This window comes from Tyto alba, unplaced genomic scaffold, assembly GCF_018691265.1.
Source record: "Tyto alba isolate M040663 unplaced genomic scaffold, T.alba_DEE_v4.0 Super-Scaffold_23, whole genome shotgun sequence".
Taxonomy (NCBI): Eukaryota; Metazoa; Chordata; class Aves; order Strigiformes; family Tytonidae; genus Tyto; species Tyto alba.
The window spans coordinates 10,703,455-10,730,950 of record NW_024881297.1 but is presented as its reverse complement, the minus strand read 5'-3'; the positions used below and the strand labels follow the sequence as shown (position 1 = coordinate 10,730,950).

Below are 27,496 nucleotides of genomic sequence, written 5' to 3'. Positions count from 1 at the left end.
AATGACCCTCAGCTCAGCTCTGGACTATCAATTTTAGCCAATCAAGAATTTTAAGTCAGCACCACAAAATATCACAGCAGAGCTCTGTTGAAAAATCAAAGTGAGTTTTCTCAAAGAATATTGAAGAGTATTGTTATCTATTATATACTACTAGAGAGAGGTTTGTCCCAATATACCGATGCAATTAAGAAATCACTTCTCTCAAATATCATATTCCTAGCTATTCCAGCAAGAACTTTGTCTTGTTTATTCCTCCTAAAGACCCTCTAGCCCACACTGCCTAAAATACTTAAAATCACAACACTTTTACTGTAATTTACATCCTTCTATTCTACCTAATGCCTGTACAGGCCCATAAAACTTGCACCAATATCAGCATGTTGCAATCAGGAATTAAAAAAACAGCCAAGAAAAAAAACAAACCAGAAAAGAGTCAGGCATTCTGGCTGTAGTTTTTCCATTTCACCTTAAAACGCCAGAAGTCATTTGTCACTCCTACTGAATTACCTCATATATGTTCAAAGTCCGCCAAGTCCTTTTCACTATTATTTCCCTCAACCTTTAGATGTGATGGCTAATTTGCTGCAGAACTACATGATATAACACAATGGTTAAAAATAGTAAGGAGTATCTTTGCTTTCTTTTATTGCCAGTTATTTCAAGAGTTCTTTATGCCCTCACATAATTTTCTGTCCTTATAAAATTTCAAGCAGCTTTTTGTCCTTCACTAGCACTTATACATCAATTTGTTTGCTCACACTATATTGTATATATACTAATGTATGCATATAATTATACACACAAAAAATTTAAAATAACATTAGGACTACAACTTGAAGCACTGAAAAGTTAGGAAATACTGGCATTAGTGTTGTTGGCACAACCCTATTTAAAGTGTTATGAGTGACAGAGGTCTTATAAAAATCTCTGAAAAAATGAGTAGTTCTGCCTTTGGACAAGGTTTTGAAATGTCTGTAGTAAGTAGGGCTTGGGGCCATGCATGATAAGAGTAAAGCAATATATTTAATAGCTACTCATTAAGTGCATCCTGCGTGAGGTAGGAATTCTGTGGAAAAATAGTGTAATCTCATAATTAAATGTAAACATATGAGGGACCAAGTTCACTCCATCAAAACTTCCCAGGCTTTTTCTTCTTCCTTCTCCCTATCTATTATTTCAGCTCTGTTATCCCTACTCTCCACTCCTCTCTTGTTCTCGCCCCAATTAATTCCTTTTATTTATATATGTTTGCCTTTTTCCCCCTCTACATTCCACAAAGGCAACTCCTCTTCTATGTTTCCACACGGGTAACAAACAGAACATGCAAAACAGATTCCCAGATCTGTTCCAGCAACTGGACCTAGATCCAACCCAGTTTACAACAGTGCAGGAACGTATGTGTACAAAGCAAGAGTTCCATCCAAAGTTATTATATCTAAAGAAGAACACAACTGAAAACATGATTTTGTCATTGGTTGAACTGATCAACTTCAGTAATATGCAACAGTATCAGTTTGCCTCCAACAGCAGAAGTCATGCCTCAGTATGTGTTTGTTCTGCGCAGTGTAAAACAAAATGTGTGAGGTCATGCAGTTAAATATGACGCATACATAAAAGCTCAAATCAAGCTGCACTAGTCATGCTAATATATTAAGTCCTATTATTTGATTGCTGAACTTGACAACACTGATAGTATTCTTTTAATACAGGTTGTGTGTCTATATGCCTGTGTTTGTATGTGATTTATTTTATAATAAAATTCAATTTGATCTGTGCCCTTGATATACAGGAGGTTTGATTCTCCTCTCACATTGCTTTACATGGCAAAACTACTTTGATTTCGGTGAAGTTATTTCTAATGCATATTAATCTGACATTAAATTATTGCCTTCTTTTCATACAGATAAATAGCTGCACACACATACATCAGGTTTTATACATGCAGTCATATATGTACATATACCTGCATATTCTAACATTGTAACAAAGAGATTGTACAAGGCAATTTATGTCTACTATGTTTTGTGTATGGCCATGTTTCACTACATTTGTTCTATTGCGTTTTCTGGAAGATTAGCCCTGCTAAGATCTTATTCAAGCTTGCTGCCAGAAAATTTCAGTTTAGCACTAAACCACAAGGTAAACTAAGGCAATAAACTAAACTTACCCCTCACTCCCGGAGGGGGTCCAACAAAAAAAGAACATAAAAGCTGCTTGTTCAGCTGTGGCACTCATCTTTTAAAGCTATTGTATGACTGCCTTTTTTTTCAATGACACATGCTTACTGTCAGAAGGTGATAGACTCTGTCATATTCATTAAAAGTCATTTTGGTACTAAGCACCCTTAAGTAGCCAACTAAAGACTGTGACATAAATCATGTATGACATTAGAAGACATGAAAAATGGTTCTTAAAGTAGTTACCCACTAGTGACCCTACAGCACAATACTTTTAGCAACGCAAAATGAGCAGAAAGATACTGACTTACAGAGTAGGAGCTTCAAAACTCTTGAATGTCAAAATCCATCCTTCCCAGGAGCTGAATTTGATTTTGCCTCTCTTTGATAACTGAAAAGGTATAGAATCTTGCAAGATAGAAGCTTTCTGCTAGCTATGCCTTTTGAAGAACTCGTGAGAATTGTTTTATCTAAGGGTTTCTCCATCTGATTAAGTCTTTTTTAAAGTGTCCCCAACTGCTGATCAAAACATGCAATAGATTATGCTTTGTTTTAGAAGTACTTATGTACTATACCTTTTCTGGACATAATCTTCTAATGCATTACTTTTTATACAGCAATAAAATAACATTTAAGACTGGTATGCCACCACTAATTTACATCACAGAAAAGTCTATACAAAAAGCTGGAATGCAGAGATGTTCATGTTCACTTTGAGCCAGCTACAAGAAGCCATCCTGTTGTACAGCCATGGAGGAACATAGCAGCTTATTTTTGTCAGAAAACTTACCTGTTTCCCTGTTTCCCCAGCAAGATTTCTTCCACTGGTTAAACTTTCTTAGTTATACGAGTATTTGGGTACCTCTACATTGTACTAAATGTGCAGGTTACATTTACACATCTCTGGCCCTGCCTGAATTTAACAAGACTTCTTGACTTGGCAGCACTTGCTGTGTTGCTGCTACTACAAACTTGGAATGTGGGTTCCATTTTCCCTTGAAGATTCCTAGTATGCAATCCTGATATCTGGATCACATACACAATTAAGGTTTATAAACACACTAAGCATTATTTTTCCCCTACTGTACCCAATACTTGTGCATTACTGGGTTATCACCATTAAAATTGGGGCAGGTTCCTCACATCTCTTCCTTTGAACAATGCCATGTCTTTTATTTTGTAGTGTCCCTTTAATAGTATAATTCAGATTATTGTATTAAACATAATTGCGTTCATAAGAAAGCTGAACAATTGCTTTGTAAAGAAAAGAAAAGTTGGTTTTGGCTGCATAAGAAAACAGCAGGTGAAGAAGAGTCTGCAGAAGTCCTCCTTACAATATTTACAGTAAAGCAAACTTGCAGCTATGTGGCTTGACTGTATGACAGAACAGGCAGACCTGATCTATGCTTGCCTAAAGGAGAAGAGCATGAGGAAAGTCAAGGAGGGCTGAGAGGGGCAGTGCAGAGGTTGAAGTGAAGTCCCAAAACAAGCTAGATGTTGTATAACTTGAATATAATGGCTGTGAGACACAGTGCTGCTTATTTCTCTCTGCAAGGAGGTAGATAGCAATGTTCGACACATAGTGAAGTATAGAGATATTAGGTGTTCAAATTATGCAGAAACAAAATAGATAGGTCTAAGGAAAAGAAAAAAAAAAAAAAAAAAAGGAGATGAAAGCTTAAGGTACTGTCTGTCCTATCTAGCAGTTTTCATGTTAAACTCCATTTCTTATTCCCAAAGACTCCATTATCATTAGACTAAATAGCTCCACTTCTGTAAAGCAATCAGAAGCACCTTCCTATTAATAACCTGAGTATTTTGTGGGTAAGAACCTGGAATTTAAAACCTGGACAGGAAGTTACTTAGAATGATAACTGCTGACAACTGTTTTGCTTCATGCTGTTTCTTGACATTGTAGCTGGGTGGTAAATAGTTCCTTTCTTGTGAAACTTTGAAATCTCAAAAATATGTCTTCCCCACATTAGACTTAACCCCAGAAGTTTCAAAGTTTTACCACAAAAAAGCAAGGAAGAGAGACTCCAGAACAGCAAAAAGGCATCATTGTCAGTGTCTTTAAAATAAAATCAGAGCAGGGATTTGAAACAGTCTTCTTCAACCCAGTCACAGTGCCCCCTTGATTTTTAATACTGTTAATTTTTTTTTTTTTCCTTTCTTCTTCATTCTTAGTAAAAGTGTTCATGGATTAGCATCTCCAGCCCCCTCCCACCCTCCCAAAAAATAAAAAAAATGTATCCTTCCCTACAGTTTTCATAGAAACAAAGAGGAAAATAGCCAGGCATTTTGCTTGGTCTTACTGCATGAAGCAAAAACAGGTACGTCAAGAAACATTAATATATTTTTGTCAACCAAATGATATTTTAAGCAACTTGAGAATATTCATCTAATCAGTTTTAAGGTGTGAGTATAAGGATGCAAACCATTCTGTGAATAAGATATTCAAATAAATCAACATACTATTAACAACTCCTCCAAATATTCTAGATTAAATTGGAAGTGAAGAAATCAGGCTAACATTATTAGCCAAAGAATTTTCACCACTCATGAATTTAAATTATTTAAGCCAGTTTCAACATTTGAAGAACTTTCCTACTCTCAAGGGAGATATTAAACATATACGTCAGTAATTCACAGATTGCTGCTGCTGCTAGTCATCAGAATCTGGCTTTAATTCCATCCAGTTAAAATTTCTCTTCAAATCAAGAGTGTTTAATTCACTAAAAACATGTCAAAACCAAACAGAGTATAAATAATCTTATTAATGACAGACGATCTAAAATGATACTTTTCCTTTAGGACCTGAGAAACAGAGGTACCTGATTATTCAAATTATCTGGAGAATGGACTGTGAGCTAATTTACATGGTAGTAATGAGCACATAGCTTTCATATGACTTCCTGAACCATTTGCACACTGAGCTGACTGAACCTGGAGTCTAGAGAGCAAATAATATGACACCATAGGGAAAAGGAAATAGTCCAAACAAAAGGAGGTAATAATAAACATTTGGATGCAGTTTACATGGGTGTGAGGGAAAAAACAGGGTCATACTGTGGCAAAGAGTTCAGTAATCTTCATTTCCCACCCTTCATACATTTCAGGGCTACTGTAATGCTGTCCTGTTCCCAGAAGAAACAGAAGATGAGGTAGTGGTCTCGCCATTTCAGCTTGCCTCATGCAGGGCACTTGTTTGTTGTCTCTTCCTGAATGACAGTTTGGTTTCAGAATGGCCAGCAGAAGATGTTAGATTGTTAATTTGTCCCTTCACCCTCCCCAGCTTTTAATCAGGTAGACAAGGACTTGTTCTTCTCTCTCAAATTCTTTCATACGATTCCTCAATAAACCTAGCTATCAAAGATAGCTTTCAGAACAGTCACCAACCATGGAAGGGATTACCAAAGCATTTAAGTGCTACATGGCTCTCTTGAGGAAAGAGGGGCTTTATACTCAAGATCTAATACATTCTCTGCAGATACTGAAGCTGACCACACTATGAATTGCCAAAGAGTTTTCAAGGAATGCAAAGCAGTCCCACTGCTATGTAAGAATGAATTTACAGTTGTATTTATTCAACAGCAGGGTAAACCATTCCTTTTCAATTTCTTTCTTGAAATGAGACCAAGTGTCAGCTAGTTTTTAGCACAACTATGTTACTATTACACCAGATGGAGAGCTGGTGTAACAACCTTTATTTCAGGTAGCCAGACAGAAATAAAATCTCCCACTGACATTTTTTTTTTCCAGAATAAAGATTTTTTTCTAGAAACTCTTGTTCCACAGATGAACCTGGAAATTTCTGTAATGTTAGGCAAATAATGCTGTCTCTAGGAGTTTTCTAAATCTGTGTGTGATTACATACTTTGATTTTATGGATTTAACCCCTTTTCTGTAAAAGAACCAATAAAGATGCTTAATTATACACTTTGCTCGTATTAAAAAATTCTTCTAGCTGTTTCACTGAGAGGGTCTTCAACCTTCCTTCTTTGAAGAAGGAACTTAAAATTTGGCAGGATACTTTTCATTGTCACTATGCAGTCTCACCCTGTTTGGACAAGCTATAATCTTCTGACAAAAAATCAAGAATTTGCACATGCTCAATGAAAGCTTGTTAGAGGGTATCAAACAATTTCTCTTCCAAAACTGAACAGAGCTTTTCCTTGCAAGAGCTCCTCATGACTGCCAGAAACAGTTATGGCACTGGGCACTGGAACAGAAAAGAGGCAAGTCTTCCTGTGTTCCCAATGTTCCTCTTGTTATACACACAGCTCAGAGAAAGAACCACTTGGGTTGGATGACGCAGTGCTCATAAAAAAGTAAGTGAAAAGTGGATGGGAAGACTTGACAGGAGAAAATGTACTAACTGAAAATACTGATGGCTGTGTGAGATATGTTAGTGGATAAAAGCAGAAGGGGCAAACTGGTGGGAAAAGTGTGCAAAAAAATTAATTAGTACCACTAATTACAACTTAGTACTACTAAGTATAGCTACTTCCCACAAGAGCCTGGAATAGGACACACAGTTCTCAACTGTTAAGATTCCTCTGCTGTATGAGGAAAATCACTGCTTAACTGCATGCACCTTCTTCACGCTGCGGCCACCCCACAGAAGAGATGATAGCTTATGGCTGTTGCCAAATGCTTCATTTGGAGGTGTGCAAGAGCCTGTGCTACACATCTTTAAAATCTCTATTTGGTATCAATGTAGCAGTCTGTGTAGCTGCACCTGATGACAATTCTGTTTTTCAGGAAGGTCTTATTTTGTTTATTGTACCCTACCTTGTAAGATACGATAGTACATTAAAATCTGGATAAAATATGATACATGTTGCAAAGTTTTATTAAAAATTTAGATCATATCACTACTAAGATCACCTGTGCAATCTTTAATTGCTTCCTGCATGCATAATGATTCTTTTTTTTCTTTTTTTTTTTTTTTTTTTCATGAATAGATTCTGTCCTGAATCCCTACTTCATTCAATAGCCAAGAAGCGCAGTGATGGGGGAATGATTAAGGATTACGCTTTGAATAAGAATGTTGTCAGTAGACTTCTGCCTCATTTGCTCCAGAAGGAAGATAGTGCCCTGGAAGGACCAAGCAAAATCAAGGACTGGTATTCTCTTCTGAACGTGAATTTAAAAGTCTGTGTTGAACAGGACGAGATCCAGAGGGAAGGATCAGCACTATAGCCCTCGAGGGAGTAGACGGTGTCAAAAGAAAGGTGAGGGAAGAGAAAGAAAGGTCTCACTAATGCAGTGGAAGGCTGCTTTATTGGAACTGTATTCTGCCTCTTAAATCTGCCAGAAGACCTTGACTTATGCTGCTGTTGTAAGAATTCAGAAGAGCTCTGCTTTTCACACTTCAGGCTCCATCAGCAGCTCCAAACCATACGAGCAATCAGGCCTCAAGTCTCCTACATTCTGGGGATTAGGCATTTTTGACAAAACAGGATTTGCTCGCTCAGTGTTTCAAGTACAGAGATATTTCTGAGGGGGCATAGAATGCAGCTCATTTCACAAAATAAATTATTTCTCGCTTGCAGGGAACTCATTTAATATAGCAATAACTACGTAGAAAATCCCACATGGAAATTAGTTACTCAAAGCGGGGTTTGGCTAGAGGTCACAAACAAAGAAGAAGGGGAAAACATTGATTATGCAACCACTAAGCTATGCTGTGTTGTCAACTCAATTGAGGTATATTTAACTGGAGCAACACAGTACCATATACGGATAGACAAGCTTGCTCCAAATGACAGGCACTGCTCCCTCTGGGCCAAACCAACCTACAGCTCAATAGGGCTGTGAAGATAAAAGATTCCTGAATTAAAGTGAATTTATTATCCAAAATTTATTGATATTCCTGTAAATAACAGGTGCATGCCAGGAACTAGGATGTAAGGCTACAGGAACCCAAAAGGACTAAAACATCCCTAGCTCCTATGTCAGTTCAGAAGTAACCAGAAGAATAGTGTTCTCAAATACTACTGTTTTTCTGCACATTTAGTTGGGAAGCAGATGAACCCTTAACTCTTTGCCCTCCACTACAATCTGCTGCACCACAACATAAAACTGCAATATGTTTTACATACACCTTGAATAACTTTGGAGATACAGTAGGGATTACAATTCCATCTCTTTTGGAGAGCTGCAATTATATGTAATTTCCTCACAGGCATTACACTTGAAAAGCACAACCAGAAACTGATTTAGTAACCCATGTTACTCAGACAGGAGTAAATTCTGCTTGTTCCAGAGTTCTGAATTCACAGAATGTTAAACTTATCAAGGACTGTCTTCATGTCTGGGAATCAGATTCTTAAGGTCCGGTCTGCGCAAAAGTTGCTTATATGGCTCTTGGCTCAACTGAGGGACCACAAACGTTGTATACTATGGAGCCACTCAACATAATCTGAAGAGAATATTTCCTTCAGTGCAGCTGCAAAATACCATAAATAGGCATTCTCTCTGCTTCCTTACAAAGAACAAAATCTCAGACTTGGCTCAGTAAAACATCTGCTTCACATGGGGGAGAGAATCCCCTTCGTATCTTTCACTATGACTGTGTAATAGAATCAATATTTTTTAAAAAGGCAAATCTAAAGGGTGAGTCTACATTTTGCTCATCTCCTCTGCCTTCACTTAAATCTGTAAAAAAGATTACAATGCCATGCTGGAGTAATTTTTACTCCCTCTATACCCTCAAAGACACATTAATGCACAGCAAGGAATGGGATAGGATAGCATGGAAATCCAAGCGCTGTTGTTACCGTTCTCTATCCTACTTGCCCCGGTCACTTTATGGCTTGGAAGTTAAGGAAGGTTTCTTTCTTTTCTGTCAAGTGGCTGTTGACTTGACCTGATTATCTTGTCATGGAAATTGTTTAGGTATATACATTATAGTAATAAGGGACATACATGCATGGTTCAATCAGATACTGAGACAATTTATTCCTACCACAGCTGACAAGACTGGAGATGAAGTGCCCATACCCATTCAAAGCACAGTACTGCCTGTTCTTTTCCCCTGATTGTCTTTAAATTGCTATAAAACTTAATCATTCCCCTGTTAAAATAACACTACTGTAATGAACCTTGTAATATGCAATCTTTTTCCAGATAATATGTTCCTTTGTTTTTTAATAAAGAAAAAATTTTTATCTATTTTATATTTCTCTTCCTTGAGACAATAGTTGAAAACAGCTAGCATATAAAACATTTCTTACTCTTTGTTCTCTATGTGTAAACCCCCATGGACACAATGAGCATAGACTACAGTACTTTGTGATGTCTTCCTTCCTATCTGTCTTTGTCTCTAAGTTTGGTTTTCACAGAATCACAGACTGGTTTGGGTTGGAAGGGACCTTTTAAACATCACCCAGCCCTGAAAAATGTTTTCAAAGTTGGGAAGAGGTTGTTTGAATTGTTTTTCAGGAACAAGTTAGCAGCCTAGAAATCACCGTTACATGTAGAATTTATCAGGCATTCATCCCCTTTCTTGTTATCCTGTGCTAGAATACTCTTACTAATGGGATTACAGAATCATAGAATGGTTTGGGTTGGAAATGACCTTAAAGATCATCTAGTTCCACCCCCCCTCTGCCATGGGCAGGGCCCCCTTCCCCCAGCCCAGGGTGCTCCCAGCCCCATCCAGCCTGGCCTTGAACGCTTCCAGGGAGGGGCAGCCACAACTTCTCTGGGCAACCTGGGCCAGTATCTCAGCACCCTCACTGTAACTAATTTCTTCAGTACATCCAATCTAAATCTACCTTCTTTCAGTTTAAAACCATTAACCGCTCATCCTGTCACTACAGGCCCTGGTTAAAAGTTTCTCTCTGTCTTTCTTATAGGCCCATTATCTTACAGGCTCATATCCCATTTTTCATCCACTGGTATCCCCAAGTCCTTCTCTGCAGGGTGGCTCTCAATCAGTTCATCACCCAGCCTGTACTGATACTGGAGACTGCCCCAACCCAGGGGCAGGACCTTGCACGTGGGTTTGTTGAACTTCATGAGGTTCATATGGGTCCAATCCTCAGGTATGACAAAGTCCCTCTGGAGGGCATCCTTTCCCTCTAGCATATCAACTGCACCACTTAGCTTGCTGTCACCCACAAACTTGCTGAGGACGCACTCAATCACCCTATCTATGTCATTAATGAAGATATTAAACAGTACTGACCCCAGTACAGACCCTTGAGGGACACCACTCGCTGATGGTTTCCATCTGGACATTGAGCCATCAACGGTAACTCTCTAGATGCAGCCAGCCAATTCCTTATCCACTTAATAGTCCATCCATCAGACCCGGATCTCTCCAATTTAGAGGCAAGAATGTTGGGGGGCACTATGTCAAAGGCCTTACAGAAGTCCAGAAAGATGACATTGATAGCTCTTCCCTTGTCCACTAATGCAGTTACTCCATTGTTGAAGGCCACAAGATTAATCACGCACAATTTGCCCTTGGTGAAGACTTGCCATTGGCGAAGCCATGTTGGCCATCTCTAAATCTAATTTCTGTAAAATGTTGCATACCTTATTAGGGTGTGCAAGGACGTTTTAGTTAAGAACAAGCTTCCTTCACTTTAATTTAACAAAACTCATGGTACTCAGGTGTGTAATATCATTCCCTAGCATAATACTTCCAGGAAATGTGACTTTCAAGCATAAAAAAGTTCTGGCCACAAAGGTTATGCTATCCAAATATTCACAGTGCTAGAAAATGGCAGAGGATTCATTGGTACTACTATTAGGTTTTCAGCAAGCAATATACTGTTATAATACACACCACATAATCATAATCTTTGATAGTCAATGAGGGGTGACTAACATTTTAGAAATGTTGACAAAGGTACTAAAATGATCTTTTATTTTGGAAATTGAGTCCTTGTACATATTACAATTGAAAGGCTTGTGACATTTTTATAGGACTGTTACTCCAGTTATGCCAGTGACCAACTAGATTCTGCCTGTGCCTGTGATTTCACTAAATCAGGGTAACAACCCTGAGAAAAAAATTCTGTTAGAAAACAAATACAAGCAGCAAAATCTAGGCAAAAACTTTGGATACTATCATCAATAAAATGTAAAAATTTTGACAAACTACTGTCCAAGATGTAACTATGACTCAAATTCTGCTAGTTGAGCACTTTCTGCCATCCAAACAAGAAGAATATAGTCAGTATGAGCCATATCCTCTTTCAAACCTTTTGGCTTCCTAACACTTCATTGTCTTATCCAGAAAGTTTTGCATCCTGCTTGAAATTACTTTAATGAATAGTGTGTGTCTGGTATCCTCAGTAAACTGGTTCTGCTGCCATTTCCACTACTCCTGTTTTTTCCATCTTGTATAACAGAATAACAACTGCTTGTTCTCAGTTCTGTGCTACTTTTTCTGGTTTTAAACCTGCTCCAAATACTTGATGCAGGTCTTTATTGCCTCTGATTCACCATCTTTTCATACTTCAGGTATGACTGCATAGTTTCCTCATCTTACTTCCGTATTTATTGCATTTACTAGCATCTCCTTATCCTCCAGTGACATTTCTTTCTCCATGAACATTTCCAGAGACCTGCATCCTACAACTGTTTAATAAGTATATTTAATAACTATAATTATGTTTTGCCTTTACTTAAGCTTTATCTATTTTTAAGTATGCTGTCACACTGCTGACTGCAATTTTCAAGTAAAATTCAGTTTTGCTAAGGAATAACTAGCCCTAAATAATCAGGCTTTTTTGTTGCTGTTCCTGTTTGATGCTTCCATTCAATTATTTATTCCTGAGCAAAAGTTTTTTTCTGAAAGTTAGCCTATGTCTTAATTCCTTCAGCTGTTGTCTCCCCTTCCTCTCTTCTGTCATCATCACTCATATCCCAGATGTAAGACAACACTAAGGAAAAGAAAGGAAAACAAAGAGGGGTGTAGGATAGTGCAGTAACGTGAACAGATCAGAAAGAAATGGGAAAAGACAAACTGAAGGATATGGGGAGAAAACTGGGGAGGGGAGAAGAACACTAAAAGAAGACGGGGTAGATCAGTGTGAAATAAAGAGCTGATCATGAAAGGGGAAAAGAAGGAAAATGAAAGAAAGACTTGTGGAAAACATCATAGCTATAGATAGCATAAGGACTAGACAGTAAGAAAGAACAGACAAAGAGGAGACAGAAAACAAAGGATATTAATCAAGACCAAAAAAAAAGCCCTGGGGAGATGATCTGTATCAGAAATAAGGGGTGTTTTTAACCAAAATTGGAGATGCACAGTATAATGGGGAACACTAAAAAACAGAGTAGAGGGTCTAGGACAATAAACAGAAGAAATTTTAAAATAAACGAGCACAGAGTGAATAGAGCAGTTGTGCTTCTGTATAACCTAAAGAGGAAAGGGGTTGTAAGTTATGAACATTAACCTGGTGTTTCTTTACAATTAAAAAGGTAAGCAGGATTCTAAAAGGCATTAGCACAAAGCTAAGATGTTGTATTATGGTGGGGTTTTTCTACTATATGCTCTTTGATAGCTATGTGGTACATTATATTGAACAAGGATAGTAAAGCTAGCAGAGCACTGCTGTCATCACATCATGATATATGGTAACAGTAAACATGCATTTGGGTATATTGCTACTGATTGCTTATTTCAGGCTTTTGCCAAGCTGCAGTCTGCCTCATTCCTGCTAAACATTATAAATATTTTTAATGGAAATGGAATACACATCAAAAGATTGGATATTATTGTTTTATGAGGCACTGGTTAGACCTCATGCTTAGTTGGGCTCCTTTTGCTACAGAATGGATATTATTGTACAACATAATGGAGTATATGGGATAAATTCAGCTTTTGAGATAATTTCTCATGAGGAATTGCATGTTGGCACATGCACTGATTTCAAGTGAGGTACCCCTGTGCATCTGAAGGTAGGATATTCTCCAACAAAGAGAAAACTGCAAAGTAGCCAAATGAAATCCGTCAAAATTATATTGTCAATCTGACAAAATATAGTTGGTTCTTACAGTGCTTTCAATGAACAGTGCTTGGTTATTATCATTAAACTCATCTTGTGTAAGGGAAAAAGATATAGTGACTTCACAGAGGGCACTTACGAAAGTCAGATGCAAAGCCAGCAATGATACCATGAATTAATAACATCAGCTTTGTTGAAGTTGATATTAGAATTCTAATTAGCTCCAACCGTTCCAGGGCTCAAGCACAGTTTTCCTGTCACTCTGTCTATTAATTTATCAGTCTAACCAGGAAAAACAACAGTGGCCTAGCTTTTTTTTTAGGCCAGGTGCTAGCTTCCACTTGTAGCATCCTCTTTGAAGATTGTTTTGAAAGCACAACTAGCCCCTCTAGACACCTGGCTATGCTCAGGAAAAGGGATGTCTAGTGCCAATATCTTTTTTCTGGGTGGACATGGCACAACAGTTGGGCTTTAAGCATGGGTATGTATCTGAGCAATAGGTAACATTTGCTTGTGAGGGCAGTGCGTGCCCTTACAGGCATTTCCTAGCTCCTCCTTGGCAAATGCAGCAGGCCAGATGGAACTGTTCCTTGGGCTGCCAGTTGGACCACCCTGGTTTGTACCAAACAGGATTTTAAAAAACCCAAGGGGATGGAAAAAGTCTGAAAATTAGCAACTAAAAATAAACAGGAAATGAAGGCAGAACTGTTTCACATGAAGTGCCATAAGTACATGAAATAGAATTGTCCAGCTAAAATTATCAAAATGATGAATTTAAGTAAAAACTCTGGGAATAGTGAAAATAATGCCAGGGCAGAAGAGAAATGAAGAGCTGTATTTAAACAAAAAACCCTAAACCACCACAGCTACAACAACACTATCACTAGAACCACACATGGACATCTTCAATGTGAGGTAAAGGAATGTGTCCAGAAGAATGGAATTTTGAAGGATAACATGTTAACTTTAACAAGGTTCCTGTAACTCCTTTGGAATTCCTTATTTGTCGCAGCAGCTATGGTCTGCAGCTTGATTTTTTTTTCCCTTTAAGTAATAGCTTTGAGGCAGTAAGACTCAGGCCAAGTACATAATGGAAGTTTGTATTCTATCATTTGTACTTTATAAACTTGAGCAACTAGATCAGAGAGAAAGTTATTGCATATAATAACAACAATACTTTCCTAGTTATCCAGGATTGGTTCTTAAGATTTCATGCAAAATTTTTTTCCAGGTGGATATAAGATGATGTTGATCTGTGAGGACACATTATTTTCAATATACATTATTTAATGGAAACATAATGCCAAAGAGAAATAGCACCACCTACAATTGGATAATACTGTTTAAAGCTGGAAAAATCAGAAGAATCTCTCAAAAAATACAGGGCACAATCCTCTATTGCCAAGATAAAACCTAGATGATTTACATGTGACCTTTTCCTTCTGCAGGTTCTGTTACTGTAAAAGAGCCATGAAACTGCTTTCTGACCATTCTGTTTAACACTCACACCAACGTAATACAGAAAATAAGGTACAGACATTATTTACAGAGTATATCATGTAAGCTAATGTTGAGATATTGAGTAGAATATTCCAATATGCAGTTCCTTTTGGTATTTCACTCATCTGAGACCTTGAGACACTAAAAGCTGTGTTTTCTAATTTTTGAGTTTTACACAAATGCGGGCAACTGGAGCACTTCTGTTATCTAAACAGTCCCCCAAAAAATTTAAACACACTGAAGCACAATCAAGCCTTATCAGATAGACTATTAAGTAGGACTTGCTAGAATACTTGAACTGCTAACCAAAACAACATATGTAGCACATGTTTATGCAGCAGACTGGAAGCCTTAGAGAGTCATCCTGTTCTGCAAGGTGAATTCCACTGGATAACACTTGGTTCTGGGGAGTGGGGGGGGGGAGAGGAGGGAAACAACAATAACAACAACAAATGAGATATTCCAGATATTCCTTTCCTGCAGGACACACGGAATGTGAAGCATCCAGGACAGCAAACTGGAAAAACATCACTTCAGAGTTCTTTGGATTTGGTGAACTTTCCCTACAGTTAAGGGCATCAACACAGTAAGAATCTGAGGTATTTCCATAGCACCTCCAAGTCAGCACTTTTTTAGGTGGCTGTCTCTGAAGTGACACCATAACACCATAGAATGCTCTCTCAGTGACTGTGCTTGTGTCCCATAGCTCTTAAGTTTTCAGGTGAACGAACACTAGATTTCTTTTTTGTTTTTTTTTTTTGTTTTTTTTTTTTTTTTTTAAGCCCCAATGCTACAAGCACAATCTGAAAATGATACTACATTTTTCTGGTTCACCCTGTCTTATGAGTACTAACAATATTTCTAGATTTGGAATTTAAAGTAATAAGGAGAAGACAGTAATTCAATACAAGAGAGGTTGATTAGGACAGAGGACATCATAAGACCAACTAAGATGGTGGGTAGAAACTGCATCTTGCTTTAGTTGGTAGGCCACCTTCCCTTCTTTTGCTACTAAAGTTCCACTGCACTTTAATATTCTAAAAATGATAATGCACAAGATAGAGCACAAGGAATTTTGTTGTTGTTCTGTACTTTTTTTTGTCTTTCAAGAAAACACAGAAGGGCCTTTACAGAAAGACCTTGGCGCATATTCTTAGGTAGTAGCAATTATCATAACTGCAATCAACAGATACATGACAGTTTCAAACATGTGATGAGCTTCCTCTTCTCTGAGTGCGTCTTGAATGTGGCCAGAAGGGGATCACAGAAAGTCCCAGCACAGAATTTCTGTGCCTCAGACAGCAAGAACAAAAATCTGCCTCTGCTACAGGTTTTAGCAAATGTGCTACTGATTTTAACGAAGCTCAGTTATTTTTACTTCTTTAATTGTTAGATCATGGACACTTCAAAAGCTTAGAATTGGTCAATTTGTAACTTAGAAATTTAGAATCTCTTAGAGAAGTAATGGACTGTGAGCAGGGCAACATATAAATACATGTAAAATACACATGGAAAATTCACTTTCAAAGGACTTAAAAGACTAGAGATATATTAAACTAACTGAAATAATAAAGGCTCATAATATAATTGTATTCAGGTTTCTATTTCATTATGTGTCTCATTCCAGTATCATTACTGTAGTCAGTAATTTGTCAAAAGCTAGGTAATTCAGACACTGTTTTACCCATGCCACCATGTGAAAATAAAATTAATTCTGATGCACATTGTACCAGAAACTCAATATAGGTCCTGCAAATAGTGTTTTGGAGCAATACCTGTATTTTTTAGTGTCAACTAAAGTTTTTTTAGTGAAAACTAATTACCCATTCTCAGTATGAAACATCGATGGAGTTGGCGGTAGAACCACACTTGGGTTGCAGCACTCCTTGCCATCTCAGCCAAAATTCCCACAGCCAAGGGTGTTGGCTACCTGTAAAACAGTGATATCATCATTTCCAATTGTCTCCTTTCTAAAGATATGTAAACAAAATCATAGAATCAACCAATACGGCTCTTTGTGAAGCTGTATTTCCACAAGCAAAGCAAATTCAAGAAATCGCAGCTCCAGAATATTTTATGCATTTTGAAAATGTAAAACTGTAACTATGAAGATTTATCATTCACTTGAGCAGGAATATTTGAGAATTCACACGCTTCTGACATATATTGATCCAATGGTACCTCAGGTCTTTTCCATCAGGTCAATAATAAATATTCCATAATATTTATGAATATGTAGACTCATAAAGCACTAAACCTATATGACAAAGTGTAAGAGCTGTCCATTTTTGTTGCTTTCTGTTAAAACAGTTATTCAGAGCACTTGATACCAATGAAAAATGCATGTTTATCACATATAAGGATTTAATAATATAAACTGCACTGCTACAGTTCTCTTCTAGTTTGTGGACTGCCATACACAATGACTATAGCTTACATGCCAAATGAAGGAATAGAACATTATTCTTATTTAAACACTATAGAAAGCTCCAGCACAGTCTGGTTAAATAATTTACCAAGAAGATTTTAGATAGTTTGTGAATGCAAGAAAAATTTTCTAATATAAACAGTACTTAGCACTCATGAAGTGCTTTGCATTTTCACAATACTCCTCAAACAAACACGTAAGTATTGTGGTGCATTGTACAAGTAAGGTAACTGAAATGGATATCTTTCTCTAAGAAAGATTTTAAAAATAAATGTTTTCTCAAATAAGAATCAGAATACATTGCAATGGTTCTGTTTCAGAGCTTACCAGAAACCATGGCTTCCTTGATTTTTCAAAAGTTAAGTGGTATGTGAACCAATTTGATTGTCCTATTAATGCATGATTGAAAATATTCCATATTCATGTAATATTAATAACGTAAGTATAAAACCAAACATATGTACATAAGTAAACAGCTATTGTATATGTAACTAGCTAACATCTTTGCACTCATAAGAAATAAAGTATCAAGGTGTTGTAATGCTGAAGTTCAGGCCCAGGCTAGAAGGATGTACACAATATGGGGGTGATCAAGAAAGAACTGATAAATTTACAGGAACCCGTTCAGTGGGCTCTAGATCAAGCCACAAAGGAGAGGATAAAACATATCTGAAAGAACTCTGACTTCATTATTCACTTATCCTTCTCTATTTTATCATTAATTCTTATTCATTTTTTTTATATTTTTCAGTGCTAGCCTCATTTTCCTTTTATTAATAAATTTTTATTTTCCTCAAATAAAAGGATCTGTACTTAGCTCTACTCAATAATGGATGAATTGCTGCCTCCTTTGAGAAAGGATGTAAAAAATCATAACTAACGATTTAAATATTACATCTTTTCAGAATTCCACTTCATCCTAATGGCTGTAGGTAAGTGGATCCCAAGATACAGTATGGAATTCTATTTGAGAAACCTATAAATTAAGGATCAGTAAGAAAGGAGAGAAGCACAGGACTGTTTCCACATCAAGTTCTTTTTCTAAGTGTCCTATTTGCGTCCTGTATGACTCCCTCCCTGTAGGAAACCAGAAAGATAAATAACTCCTAATTACTGTTATCTGCCTGAAATTGTATTTTTGACATCATGTTAAAAATTATTATGAAAACTTTTTAAAACTGTCTCCTACACAAAAACACTGGAAACTTTAGAATTATTATTACCTGTCCACTCAGCTCTGTCAAAACAATTTAATTCTGCAGACTTCCAGACTAGTTCACTGATTTCTTGGTACAACAGCACTCGCAGGGAACATACAGCTGTCACTTAGAAGTGTTTCCCAAAGTTTTGTCTGTACAGATTACCTACTCCTGAGACATACAAGTGCCCTTGGTGTTAAAGTTCAAACCCTTTGGAAAGCCATGCTTGGTGGAGCGATACCCAAGCCTCCCAGAAGAACAGAACATTCGGTGTGAGGTTATATAGAAAACCATAGGTCCAGAGAGAACAGCCCACACAGTCCCTCTGCTCCTTCAAGCTGCCAGAGGCACAAGATTTTAGTGTCCTCAGGGCCTTCCCCCATTACATATATCCAGTTAAGTTTATCATAAACAGTTCCACTGAAAGTACAGTGCTAGCACCTCAGACTTTATATTAGAAAAAAATGACTGCTGGAACAAAGTATTTCCCCATGAACAACCAACTGCCCCAAGTTTCCAAAAAAATGTTGAATGGCACTAGAAACTCATTTGACTCCCACCCATACCTGACTGATTTGCTAGGAAAATTCAACAAGTCCATGATATACATATTGTCCTGCAAACAATGTATTTCCATATTAAAAACCATTATATATCATTATTCCAGTGGATGGCTCTGAAAAATTGATCCTGATTATCGTCCTTTATGGATGCGAACCTTAATCCATTGATCGCTGTATCATATGTGAGCGGTGACCTACACCTACTAATCCTGTCCCAGACAGAAAGTTATCTGTAACTTTGTACCATCCCTGGAACGACATGATTCCTGTTTTAAATAATCATTTAGGCCCTACACTAAAAAATTATATGGGGAGTAGAAAAGGTTAAAATGCTGGAATCGTGACCACTTCAAATCATGGTTTTGCCAGTACCAGATCCGAACCTCTGCAGTGAGGGTTAAGTGCAGTCTGTTTGCCTCACTCACACAACATCTAGCCTGCAGTGACCATTCCTTGGGAAATTTGGGATTCCCTCACATCTGTAACAAATTACGTGGAGCAGTACAGCTCATCCTCAAAGTTCATTTGATAGTGATTGTAATACATGCCTTCAGGTTAGAAAGGAGTGCTTAACTCCATCCCTTGATTACACACAGAATTTCAAATGCTGTAGAAGCCAGGCTGCATATAAAGCTTCTGGGATTGAGGAGAGCTCACCTGGAGATCAGGGCCATCATTGTTCGTATCTCACCACAGGCAGACCACATTCACAGGGAAAATGCTACTACTAGTGGGGAAACATACAATAGACCAGAAGAAGTTTTCTATTAGAGCTGTCCAGGAACAGATGGTCCCAGCATCTGCTATTGTGCCTCCTTATCCTGGGTTATTTATTTATTTTCTAAAATATGGTTCAGCCTTAAGTTCAGTCAAAGTTCATCTGGCATCCACATCAGTTTACATCTTTATCCAAGGATCTTCTTTGTTCAAACATCTTACAGTCAAATGAAAGAAATGATTCACACATTGCCACCTGTGTGTGAACCTACCACCTACTTAGATTTATTTCTCACCAAAGTTAATGGACTCTTCATCTCAAGGTTGAGAGGAACGGACACGGTACAATCTGTCTTTGAAGACCACGTCCCTGGCAAAATATTATCGGCCTGCGGAACTGGGGAGTCCCAAAACCCAATGGTTTGACTGCTCCATGCAGATAAAGTGGCCTTATGACTGCATCCTAAACTCCTAGCCAAACTGGTGTCTATATCCCATTTTAATTACGGTGGAGTTGAGCACTGTTTTTTAGTTAAAGGTTGGCTATTGTAAACAATCTAAGATCCACACGCTGGAAATTTGCTGTGCACCACAGAAGTGTGAAGGAGGGTGAGTAGGCCAAACTCAGTCACTTCAATAACGGGGTCCCAAAGAACAGCCTCTGTAAGAATTAGCTGTTTACAAAATCACCTGCTTCTTCCAAGTTTTTCTTTGCATGACTGGCACTCGGACTATAGCTTTAATCCTCTCCAGACTGATCTCATTCGGTCAGGATTTAGGCTGCTAACGCAATGCTCCCAATGCCCCTTCAGGGAAGCAAGATAGAAGGAAGTTACTAGGGTAAAATTTGTAACTGCAGGTCAGTGGAGGCTAACGGACACCTCAAAGAGATGGTGCTACGTGTGCATTACACTGGCACAGAGAAGACACCACAGAAGTGCCCATGAGCCTGCAGATACATGCGTGATGCCAGAAACGCAAGGCAGCTTTCAGCATCACTCTGAAGTCATTTAACACAGGCCCAAACGACTGGTTTTCAGCACGCAGCATGCTGTTAGCATGTGCCTGAGAATGACTGTTAGGTACACTGGTACTTTCCTCCATATGCCAGGGCATTCAGCAGTTCTGAAAACAATGTGTCGAGGGGCATACCTATTTGAGATGAACTCCCTACTTTCTGAAAGATAAATGATGCTACTGAGTTAGATGCATCTTTCTGAAAGCTACATTACACGTATGAATTAGACACACATTGTTGTAGGAAAATATATGACAGTGGTTGCTGACTGCATCATCATTTTCACCTGTGGGAGAAAAGTTTTGTTACTGGTTGGAAAGTAGCCTCAAATAAAACAATTAATACAACCTATATATGCTCTATGTGCAGCAATGCTGTACGTGGTGCCTTAGCATATATTGTATGAAAGCTACTATGAAGAATTTCCCAAAGCTGCTATATCAAATATGATTTGACTCACACTGATGTATTTATAGGAGTGAAATGCACATGCACTGTGTCAACACAGAAAAAATCTGTGGAATCCTGACATCCCAGTCATTGAGCAGATCAGAGCAGAGCTTCCTGACCGCTTAGTTTTAACGCTGCTGGGCTACAGTTTCCATCCCCACACTTAGCAGGCAACGAAGAACACTAGGCACAAATATTTCGGCCCATTATTTAGTCCTGGCATGCACAATATCACTTATTCAGAAAGACCTTTATTCCACTGATAACTATTACAAGCATTTCAGAGTTTCTTTGATGACATCTTAGACAAATTGTTCCTACAGCAAGTTAAGGATACTTCAAACACTGGAGCAAGGGATACACGTGGCTGGCAAACTGCAGCAGGCAGTGGGATTACTACAGTCCCTGACAGGAAAGAAAGATTTTCCCACAGCAGCTTCCTTTGTCTCTTTGTAACATACATAAATAGAGACCCGCTGCTGAGGTGAATTACAGCAGGTAGGGGAAGTATGCAGACCATAGGCAAGAGGGCCTCTTGAGTCTTCATTCCCCTCACAAAATGGTTTGCTTTATCTGCCTTCTAGTTAGCCTAGCCTATGTTGCAAAATTGAACACACGTAATTGAAGGTTTGTGTTAGCAGCTGACGTGATGTGCTAAAATAATCTGTAGTTCATATTCCCTGACGGGCCAATCAAGTGGAGTTAACATCAGCCCAATAACGCTTTTGTACCCAGGCGGGACTCAGGTTTTTTTGAAGTCATGTTGAGAGAGTAGACGCATTAGTTTACAGTCCCAAATGGTCCAGGTGGCTTCAGCTGGTTTAGAGGATTTCTAAGAGCCATGGGGAACTCTGTGGTAAAGACATACCCTAAAAACATGTCTGTGACTGTCTGGGCACCTATTTTCCCATAAAAAAAATATCCTAACAAGTCCTGTTCATTCATGTTATACCAGCTTTCACACCTCGTATTTGTGGTATGCAAAGACAAGCAACATGTTATTCTCAACCCCATGAAATGATGTGGGCTATAGTATATGGTGGATAGAACCAACCAGAAATGTTCTGACCAAACTGAAAAAATGCTGTTACATCACAAACAGAAATATAAGCAAAAATATAATGGTTTTATAAACTCCCGACTAACCACAAGATGCTTTAATAAAACCATTCCAGCAGTTTTCCTTCTTCATTACCAGAGGAGCTACAGCAAATGGACTTGCAGAGTTCACAGCTGTGGGGAACTCCTGCCATAAAGACTGTCCCAGAGTCAGGGTTTCCTGATATTCCAGTTCTCTGCCTTGAAGCCACAGGAACCCTAGCCCCAGTGATGCAGCAGAGAGCCAGAAAAAACTCTCAACTGCACTTCTAATGGGACTCTCAGGGCAGTCGGGCTTTCACCCAAAAAAAGCCAGAAGCACAGGAGCCCAGACTGCCAAACCTTGAGATTCCTGCCCAAGTCCTCATTCCAGATTTCCAGATTCCTGGGTCTCTGTCCATCCAGCTGACAGAAAAGAGGGAGATGGGACCTTCAAGTTGCAGGAGCCACAGCTGAGGTAGAAGCCTCAGAGCTTGGACTCTCAAGCTCAGTTTCATTTCAAAGTAACGTAAATGAACTGTCTGACTACTTTAAAAAGATTTGTACCTTCCTTTCTAAATGAAACATATAAAATTCAAAATTAAAGGCTTTTTTTTTGGAATTGAATCTGGAAATGTAACTCTGATTTTGAGCATCTACAGTGGAGAATCCATGACTTACTGTTTCTCACTGGTCTGTGACATGGTGTGACCCCAAGAACACAGAATCACAGAATATCTCAAGTTGGAAGGGACTCATAAGGATCATCGAGTCCAACGCCCTGCTTCTCGCAGAACTGCCTGAAACTAAGAAATAAAGCAGAATCATTGGCTTTGCAACACATCCCACAGTTTAGGAAGAGTGCTCAAAATAACAAATATAAAGTTACAATGGACTTGGTGAAAAGTGTAATGGTGATGAGGTATGGAGAGATTCCACCCTCATTTCATCTGACAAGGAAGTGGTTCTGAAAAAAAAAAAAAAAAAGCTTTTTTCTCTTAACAAAATAAATGGCAATACAAAAGTGTGTTTCAGAACTGCAACTCAAATGCCAGCTAAAACAAAAGCAGAGTCACTCTCCATGAGCCAAAGTCCACCTGCCTCACCTAGTGAAGTGGCCCTGATACAGAGGGGTGATCTCCCTGTACTAGTAGCTTCAATACCCTAATTTCTCAGATGTAGACCAAGCTGAGTGTTGGTTTGTCTCCTAGCCTGCTCTGACACTGCAACATTCCTCCTCATGGCATGCCAGGTATTTGCTGCTGGTGTGGAAGGATGGAGTTTAGCTTGATATTGCTGCTGAGAAGACACATCTTGTACTGCATGGGCTTAGCTGTAAGGGTGAGGTGACCACATGTGAAGTTCTTCTGTGAATCACCCGAATATGTAAGGGTGTGCCATCAGACAACATCTGTTGGGAGTTTAGGAATAATTTGATGCTACTGTTTGCTTCCATCAAAGCGGATGCCAGCTTCTGCTCCTGTCTGCAAACTCATATGATAACTATTTCCCAAAACTGATGCTAGCTGCTACACATAACTACACGTTTCCTCTCATGTTCAGACTATGGAGGAATTCACTAACTTTAGACCTCAAAGCAGGTTTCTTGGTGCAATTAAATTCCCTTGCAAAATATGCATGACTGTCTGAGAACAAACATAAAATAAGCTGAGAAATAAGTTCAATGCCACAATCAGCCTTGCACTCTTTGAAATGTATTCTGACATATTTAATTCACATGAAACAGGTACCATGACATATCCTGATACAGACAATAATATGGATAATGCAATAATGGCACAAATAAACATAGTCTATTTATCTCCTAGGCAAAACTAGAAGAAAATCTAGCTACATTCAAACACTGTAGCAGCAATAGTTTCCTTTTTAAAAACATTCTAACCTTTTCACACATAACTGCATTGTAACCCAAAGATTCTCATCTGCATCCTACATACTCTGAACAAATTACAGAATTTATGCAGCTCACTTATGGCATCACTGTGTTGTATCATTTCTAGTAAAGAGTTTCATATGACAGAATCCAGGTTGCGTTTATTAACCATATTTCCTATGTATATGCTTTTACTTCATAAGTATTCCCTTATCTCTGGTTATCAGAGGCTGGAAGTCACCCGAAGTTGACATTCTGAACTGGCATATACTAATACTGACCTTAACTTTACATTATTTAAAAGGTTTATAAATAAAAACCTGTATCAATCAGCTTGAAAAAAATACTTTGTTAAAGAAGCCATCGTGCACATTTAAAGTGTGGAAAGGAACATAAGATCAGGTCTTCTTGCACAAAACTCCAAGAATCAGCAATTTATATTCAGAGGTTTTAAAGAACATTCAACCTTCTTCAAGTCTTGCTTATACATCTTTATATCACTCTATCACTACAGAGCATTAAGTTTTGAGCACTGTATTATACAAAGTCAACAGTACATTCCACAGAATTTCTGGGAAATGTCTCCATCAGAGATCTGTGTAAAATTTCTGTGTAGTAACTGACCTTCACAAACTGTCAGCTCACTCTTAGTTTGGCAACTTAATCTAAATCCCATTTCGGGAAATCATTATTTAATTAATACACCTCAAACTCACCTCCTCTGAGAACTGGTACAGGTATACATAGAAACGGGTATTTATGCAGGCAGCACTTGAAGAAGGAAGAAAGGTAATTTACTATTACCTGGTTTACTTTGATCATATAGATTTATTTTCCTCACTTCCTCTCCCCTTCAGCAAGACAGGAACTGCAGGGACCGGGCCACAACTGCTCAGAAGAAATTTTCACTGAACATTTGTTTTTTCAAGAGGGTATCTGCCCCACAGTCACTTCTTTCCACTGAGTTCCAGTTTCCCTCTCCAGTAAGGGAGATGCAGGCCAGAAGTATGCAATCTACTTGAAAAGTATGAGCACCTGCCTCCACAGGGCAAGAGACATACAGACCCCTACCTGTGTCCTTTTGCCACTATAATTCTGCCAGCATAAGCGTCTGTAAGGAGTCTGCTTGGGAACAAATGTGACTTTATTCTGATGCTGTCATTCTGCTTTATACCAGAATCAATTTTATTTCAGAATAATCTATGTATTTACACAGAGTAGTAAAGACGGCACAGCTGCTATCGTGTATCTACATTGCTACACCCCTGCCAGTCAGGTTGCTCACAGAACAAATTCAGGTATTGCAAAGCAGTACTTTCTTCTAAAACTACAATGCAAGGATACCGTACCACCAGTGCTGTTGACACCCCAAGGGTTCCATTTCACTCACCAACAGGAGTGCTGGGGCCCATGCTGTACCCCAGGCCTCTCTCATTCATGCAGATGTAGCTCAAGCCTCGGTTGGGAGCTTTTCAGCTGACCCAAATGAGAGTCACTGATGAGCCAAGTGGTGGTCGTGTGTTTAGGAACCACTAGCCCTCAAGAAATGGGCTTAGAGAGAGAGAAAGCAGTCTTTACGTCTACTCAATGATTTATCTGACATGCTATTTGTCCATGCCGAATTCTTATTTAGTTCAGTGCAGACTGTTTAAGGATAAGAGTTCAAACATAAATCTGAAGAGACTCATTTTCTCTGCTTAAAAATAAACATGAGGAGAACAGTAACAGGCCCTGGTTGCTCTTGAAACAACTCTACGGCACACCAGGAGCCCCACGCAGTACTTCGTTTCCCTTCTCCCTCCTAAAGGTGGCTCTTTGGGCACAAGCCGTTTTTTCCCCTATTTCAGGGATTCGCAGCAGGTCCCTGGTAAATCCACCTCGGGGCTGCATTTGTGCAGCTGCCCTTTACCCCTGAGTCAGCGGCCGTACCCGCACCTGCACTACAGCTGCCTCTGAGGACTGCCACGCCTTCCTCTTCCCCACACGCAGAAGCCAGCAGCTCCTCGCCATGTTCCAGCTCCCTCTTTCCAGCCTCCACCGGGCTCTGCGGCACCTCCTCCCCAGGGACCTCAGCCTCTGCCCCGGCCTGGCACCATTCTCCTTCCCAAATTCACGTCACCCCTCGGCGGTGTTGGCTTGGCCTTTCCCTTTTCCACCGGAGCTCCTGCAAGAAGCCACCAGGAAGCTGACGGCACCTCCCGCCGTGACCGTCGACGCCTGCCCCGCGCGTCTGGAACCTTCCGTGGCATGGAGGGGGATGGGGGGGGGGGGGAGCACGGCCACGCAGGAGCCAGGGCAGCACCTCGGGTGGGGAGGCCCACGGGTGTCAGCGCCACAGCCGAGGAGGCCTCTCTCCCGCCGCGCCGCTGGCACCTCAGCCCTGAGGGGAGCCGGACCCACACCTCACCTCCAGCTCTCGTCTTCCGCCGGGCACCGACGCGGCTCCACCGGGGGGGGGAGCTCCCCGGCTCACCGCTTCACCCGTGGGGGGGGTGTGAGGGGTGGTGTGGGGAGGGGGATTGGCGGGAACTACAGAGCGAGGCGGCGAGGGGCGCCGCACGACCCCCCGGGCAAACCGCCACAGAGGCGGGTCGCGGGGGGTGGTGGTGGTGGTGAATTTGGATGGGTTTTGAATAAAAGGATGAGGATGGGGATGGGTGGGGGAGTCCGGGCGCGCCGGGGCGGGGGGAGGGCGGGGGCGCGCGCGCGCGCGCGCGGCCGGGTGACGTGCTAGGGCGCGCGGTGGCAGCACCTCCCCGCGCGCGGCTTAAAAAGAAGAAGAAAAGAGGGAGCGAAACATGAGAGCCCTAGTGAGCCGCGGCCGCCGCCGGCAGCAGCGGAGGGGGGCATCGCCCGGCCCGGCCCGGCCGCCGCCGTCCCGCCTCGGGGACCCCCTCCTTCCTATGGGACGACAAGTGAAGGGCCGCCGCCGCCGCCCGCTGCCCGGCCCGCCCCGAGCCCCGGCGCCCCGGCGCGGCAGCTGCTAAACCTGTGCCGCTTCGCACGACTTCGCCGGCTCCGAGCATCATCCCCCACCACCACCAACCACCTCCTCCCCTCTCCTTCCCGCCGCGGGGGCTCGTCGTTCCCCCCCCGCCCCGCTCCTGCTTTTCCGCCACCACACCGCTTTTTCGGAAGCGGGGGTGGCCCAAGCGCTTTCCCTCCGTAAGGCTTTTTGACGGCTACCGTCACCGCTCTCCTCCAGACTTTCCCCCTTCTGGGGGAGGGAGGTGGTTTCCTGATCCGAAGTGCAAAGAAAAGTCATTGGGATTCCCCTCCTTCTCCCCCCCCCCCCCATCCCCCCCCAATCGCCCCCCCCCCACCCCACCCCCCTTTTCTCCCCGTTTTTGGGTGCATTCACACGCTCCCTCAGGCATGATGCTCAAGATGCTGCCGTTCAAGCTGCTGCTGGTGGCCGTGGTTCTGTGCTTCTTCGAAGGGGACGCCAAGTTTGGGGAGAGCGGCGCCCGGAGGAGAAGGTGCCTCAACGGGACCCC

The 27,496-nt window shown here is 40.3% G+C and overlaps 1 protein-coding gene and 1 long non-coding RNA gene across 2 annotated transcripts in view; one reads left to right on the top strand and one right to left on the bottom strand.

Moving 5' to 3' along the window:
- LOC122153801 overlaps positions 1-26,633 on the bottom strand; it is a 132,283-nt gene extending 105,650 nt beyond the window's left edge. Inside the window, exons 1-2 of the long non-coding RNA XR_006165682.1 lie at positions 26,407-26,633; positions 16,477-16,583 (exon numbers count right to left, since the gene is read on the bottom strand). This is a non-coding gene — a long non-coding RNA (uncharacterized LOC122153801). The remainder of the gene's footprint in view (positions 1-16,476; positions 16,584-26,406) is intronic.
- A 712-nt stretch (positions 26,634-27,345) lies between these two features.
- LOC104364419 (hedgehog interacting protein) overlaps positions 27,346-27,496 on the top strand; it is a 74,654-nt gene continuing 74,503 nt past the window's right edge. The window contains exon 1 of the mRNA XM_042796931.1: positions 27,346-27,496. This exon is cut by the window's right edge and continues 145 nt beyond it. Coding sequence (XP_042652865.1) covers positions 27,375-27,496 — 122 coding nt within the window. The 5' untranslated portion in view covers positions 27,346-27,374.